Here is a 5,429-nt window from a genome sequence, read left to right as displayed (position 1 = left end):
ACTAGAAGAAATAAAACAGGCCGATGCTACCCAACAGGAAGAGCTAGAGAGGCAATAAAGGAGGCCTGTGGGTAAATTCGGGCGGTGACTATTAGGAAAATATGAGAGGGTGCCCCGCCTGCCCCTGCGCACTAAGCAGCCTGTGTGGTCAGGCAGCGAGACCTCTGCCCTAAACAGTTTTGGGTCTGTAGTAGGTAGCATCCCAGAGCCTCCCTGCCTACCGCACCCAACCCGCGGGCACAAATACAGCCCTCAGGGGAGTGGGAGGCCCTCGGGTTATCCTTGTGCCACACTATGTAGCATAGTTTCTCTACCCACTCGATGTGCACAACAGAATTTTCCATGGCTCACCCTTTGCTGTGGTGGGAGTACCTTCCAGAAAGAGGCACACCAGGGAACTGGGGCGGAGGAGGAGAACCCAAACTTACAGGGAGAGAGTTTGGGGAAGGGAGGCGGATACGAGGCCGAACAGCTTCCCCGCAGAGGTCCCCGGGGCGGAGCGGCAGAAGGGGGAGCGCTTCTGAAGGACCCCGCCGCCGCCATCCCGCCCCCCGCTCCCCTTCCCGCCTCCCGGGAGGGCCCGCTCCGCCTGCCTGAGTCACGGCTGGAGCCGGGGAGGAGCCGGGGAAAGGAGGCCCCAGCCCAGAGTGCAGCTAGCGGCCTCAGGGAAAGCAGGCAGGGCGGTCGGGGATCATGGGGGAGAGCGCGCTGGAGCCGGGGCCTGTGTCCGCAGCGCCGGCGGGGGGCCCGGTGCACGCCGTGACGGTGGTGACGCTGCTGGAGAAGCTGGCCACCATGCTGGAGGCACTGCGGGAGCGTCAGGGGGGCCTGGCTCGGAGGCAGGGCGGCCTAGCGGGCTCGGTGCGCCGCATCCAGAGCGGCCTGGGCGCGCTGAGCCGCAGCCACGACACGACGAGCAACACGCTGGCGCAGCTGCTAGCCAAGGCGGAGCGCGTGGGCTCGCACGCGGATGCCGCCCAAGAGCGCGCGGTGCGCCGCGCCGCCCAGGTGCAGCGGCTGGAGGCCAACCACGGGCTGCTGGTGGCGCGCGGGAAGCTCCACGTCCTGCTCTTCAAGGTCAGTGACCTCAGGCGTCCCCCGCCTCCCGACCACCATCTGGGGCCTCCACCCCCCCGTCCCCCCCGCCCGGCTGCCTCACCCGCATTCCTGACCCCACCCGGTGGAACGGACTTCCAGAGCCGCACCCACTTCCCACCACGCTGCCCCATCCCTCAGCTCCTGAACCCAGCCTGGCCAACCAGAGTTCGCCCAGCTCGAGCTCAGGCCACGTACACCGAATTTGCTCCAAGTCCCAGCCCATCCCCGAACGGTGGCGGAAGTGCATCCCGCGACAGATCCCTGCCTCCGATTCTTGCCCCTGTGACCATCATCCTTCCTAAGCAGGTCCCACCTATTTCCAGACTTTTGCAATTCGCCCAGTAGCTCTCCCTTCTTCTCCACCCCTGCCCCCTACTTTCCCACGTCTCCTTTTTCTTTGCCCCTCGGGCTGCGGAGGCCAAGGGTGGGGCGGGTTCCCCGGTGTAATTAAGGAGTGAGGCTCAGGCTGCTGCGGGGTAGGGGGCTGCCAGGGTCAGAGCTGTGTTCATCACATGCAGGAGGAGGCTGAAATCCCAGCCAGCGCCTTCCAGAAGGCGTCCGAGCCCTTAGGCCCGGCAGACCAGTCTGAGCCCAGCCCGGAGCAGCCCGAGGCCGAAGTTGAGGAGAGCTCGGACGACGAGCCGGTGGAGTCCAGGGCCCGGCGGCTGCGGCGCACCGGATTGCAGAAGGTACAAAGCCTGAGAAGAGCCTTGTCCGGCCGGAAAGGCCCTGCAGCACCAGCGCCCACGCCTGTCAAGCCACCTCGCCTCGGGCCTGGCCGGAGCGCTGACGGCCAGCCGGAAGCTCGGCCTGCGCTGGAGCCCAAGCTGGAGTCGGAACCTCCACAGGACACCGAGGAAGATCCCGGGAGACCCGGGGCTGCCGAAGCCGCGGTGCTTCAAATAGAGAGTGCAGCCTAATGGCTGTGCTGTCTGCCTCTCCTGTGCCTATGCGTAGTCCCAAAATAAATCTCCCTCTCAAAATGCAGCCTTCACACCCAAATAAGGAGTGAATCCTGCATCCACAGCCCAGCTCTGGCCTCCCCTTCCCGGTTCCTTCAGGCTAGCCTCTCTCCCCTAAGGGAGGAGCAGCCAATCACACCTGCTTGCCCTCACCGTCAATAAAAGTAATGTCACCTAATCCAGACTCCATGTGAAGGGGTGGGAGGAAGAGGCTGGCAAGGCCTGAGACAGATGTTAGAACCTGGAACGTGACTTCAGTTTCAAAAAGATCATTGTGTCCTTTCTCAGGTTCCCAGTGAATCTCGGGCTCTGATTTCCTTTCTCAGGTTCCCAGTGAATCTCGGGCTCTGATTAGTGGCACTTAGAAATACCCTGTTGCCCCCTGGCTTCTTGAGCGCACTTTGCTCATGGAGAAGCATGCAGTATAGTCTTTTGCTGTCCCTGCTCAGTAAATGTCAACAGGTGGTGTTCCTCTTAGTTTCTTCTTCTTCCACCTCTTAAAAGTTAGGTTTTCCTCTGTTCTGAGCCGTCTTCTCATCCTGGGTACTCCTCTGTGAACATTTACTCCTAGGCCTTTCCCACCAGCCACACACACCCTAAGACAACTGTCCTGAGCTGCAACTGAAATGTACCTCAACTCAGTCCAAAGCAAGCAGTCTACCTTTTAATTATGTCCAGTTTCAATTTTACAGATATTTATTGAACACTTTCTATGTATTATTTGAAATTGCTCCTACCAGGGAATGGCACCATCATCCACACAGAAACCTGGGAGTCCTCCCTGGTTCCTTCCTCCCTCTCTTACTCCCTTCCCGCTTGGAAAGTTATCCTATTGCTTTGTCCTCTTCAGTCTGACCACTTTTTAAAGACCCATGGCCTTATCTTTCACCTGTTATTTGAACTGCCAGTCTGATCCCATCATCCTCCTGACTCAGATCCTCAGTAACTCCCCATCACCTTCAGAATAAAGTCTGAGTTCTTGAATATTCCGTCAACATCTTTAACATAACCTTTCACGAGCTGGCTTCTGCCCATTTTCGTAGCCTCATCACTTGCCGCTTCCCCTTATTCTACTATAGAATTACATTGAGCTTTGTGCTGTCATGCTCATCTCTATTCTTCTGCAAAACCCAGCACGGGACCCCTGTTTCAGGCCCTGGTGCTTCTCTTCCTGGCTCCCAAAGCACCACCTGTACACCTCAGTACTAACTTGCTCACTGTGATTGTTTGCAGTTACTCTCCCCACCCCATTCCACGGGACTGCGGCTCCTCAGCTCTAGGGCTCGTTTTATTAATTTCTGTACTTCCCACACCACATACCATACCTGGCCCACAGCAGGCTCTCACGAAGCAAGAGCATCACAGAAGTGAGAAGTGCGAGGGGATTAGCTAGGGATGGGAGCCTGGTCATTAGCCCATTCATTCAGATATTGTCATATAAAAACACTTTTGATTACCTAATGTACTCCAGGCCCTGTCCTAGGTCTTGTGAACACCAAGATGACAATCCCGAGGCCCTCAAGGACTTCAGAGTTTAGGGAGATACGAACCTGAATGATGTAAGTATAGTGACTGTTACACGTATGTTATTTTGAGAGGAAAGACAGGACACAACCTAACCTGAAGGAGGAGAAGTGGGGGATGTTGAAGGCAGTGTTCTTTGAAAAGGTAAATAGAGAGATGGAAAACAGGAATGGTGAGTGGCAGGAGAGTTCAGTGGTTATAGTTTGGCTTCTCAGTTCCTTCATCTGTTAAATGGGATAATGATAAACCCCATTGAGCTGCTGTGAGGATTAAGTTACATAAGTGTTTAGCACAGTGCCTGGAGCAGAGTTTGCTTCAGGTGTATAATTCATTCATCCAGTTACTCAACAAATATTTACTGAATTTGGAGTTTCTGCCAGGCATTGTTATAAGAGCTGGGGATACAGTGGCACATAACCCAAGATCCCTCCTTTGTGGATGATGTAGGGGGAGACTGGCAATAAACAAGTATACTTATGAGACAGATAAAAACATGCAAACATATGAACTAGAGGGGCTTTCTGGTTATGCGCTCTGAAGGGAAAAAAGGAGTAAGGATACAGATGATGACGGGGCAGGGGAATACTTTAGATGAGGAAGTTGGGGATTTAAAATGGGAGCGGATGGGTCACGATCTTGGGGTCCTGGGAGCTGCTCAGGGTAGGGCTCCACGTTCAATGGGGAGTCCGCTTCTCCCTCTCCCTCTGCCCCTTCCTTCCCCCGCTTGTGAGTGCTGTCAAATAAATGAATAAAAATGTTTAAAAAAGAAAAAAATGGGAGCAGAATTCAATAGTGATTAAAAAAATTTTTTTCTTTTGGATTCAGTTAGAAGTGTCTCAGCCCCTACTGGCCATGATTGGCGGAAATTCTGTTATCAATCACTTTAGGGCTCCCCTCCTTCCTTAGATTGTATAGGTATACCAGGAGGTTCACACCAGCTCCTTGTCTCTCAGAACTTGGATGTCTCTGCTGCTATTGCTTCTTATGACCACACGATGCCACTGTTGGGGTACCAGTGTCCTGGTTGATGTCTCAACAACCCAGAGGTCTCCTTGTCCAGCCCTGTGCCCCTAAATTAGGGGTCCTTCTGCGGAGGCTGGCTCTGTCATAGCTTCATTTTCTCTGGAGAAATTCAGGGCTCATCCCTGCAGGCTTCCAAGCCTTAGTGTAGACCGTATCAGTCTACCTGGCAGTTACTCCTTTCAAGGTTCTGCCATTACAGAGGGGCTGGTCTGAGCAGGCTTAGTTCTCTATCCCCAAGGAAAAACGAATTCTTGTTCTTTTTCCAAATCCTCGGAAATATACCCAATTCCAATTTCCTCCTTTCTACTCATAGACAAAATTAAGAGCCCAACCGCACATTTCTTACGTAAAATGTCTTGATAGCTCATTGGGAAGCACAGGAAGGCTCAGAGCCTGGATTCTGACCCCTAGGAACCTAAAGTCTTGGCTCACTTGGGGGTAGGTATTATTTTTTATTCCTTCTTGATGCTTCTACAGGAGAAATTATTATAATAATCAAGTTAAAACAAAATTAGCTTAATTTCTTAATAGCTCTCTTTGTTACATTACACACCTCATCATTACTACTATTTCTGTGATTATGAATACTATAAAGGGAGTGGAGACTGACGGTGTCCACTTGTCTTCCAGCGTATGTGGCCCTTTGGTGGCTGCTTTAAGCAGGGGGGGAGGCACACTGATGGATTACCAAAATTCAGAGTTTGGTTCTCAGTTATTCAAACCAGAAGCACAAGTTTATTAGGCGTTCCCGTGTGATTAGGCTGAGAGAGACTGATCATAATAACTGACCTCAGAAGTGCTGGATTCATTAATTTCCCGGAG

General features: G+C 53.2%; 1 protein-coding gene across 1 annotated transcript; it reads left to right on the top strand.

Annotated features, from left to right (window-relative positions):
- The first annotated feature begins 384 nt into the window (after window positions 1–384).
- Window positions 385–4,161, top strand: CAVIN3 (caveolae associated protein 3). Its single transcript, XM_002924979.4, has 2 exons — window positions 385–1,077; window positions 1,617–4,161. The coding sequence occupies exons 1-2, from the start codon at window positions 694–696 to the stop codon at window positions 2,016–2,018; spliced, it is 786 nt and encodes a 261-aa protein (XP_002925025.1). The 5' UTR covers window positions 385–693; the 3' UTR covers window positions 2,019–4,161.
- The last annotated feature ends 1,268 nt before the right edge of the window (window positions 4,162–5,429 follow it).

This window comes from Ailuropoda melanoleuca, chromosome 8 (assembly GCF_002007445.2).
Source record: "Ailuropoda melanoleuca isolate Jingjing chromosome 8, ASM200744v2, whole genome shotgun sequence".
NCBI classification, from domain to species: domain Eukaryota; kingdom Metazoa; phylum Chordata; class Mammalia; order Carnivora; family Ursidae; genus Ailuropoda; species Ailuropoda melanoleuca.
Note: the sequence above shows the minus strand (reverse complement) of the source record. Positions and strands in the feature narration are given on the sequence as shown.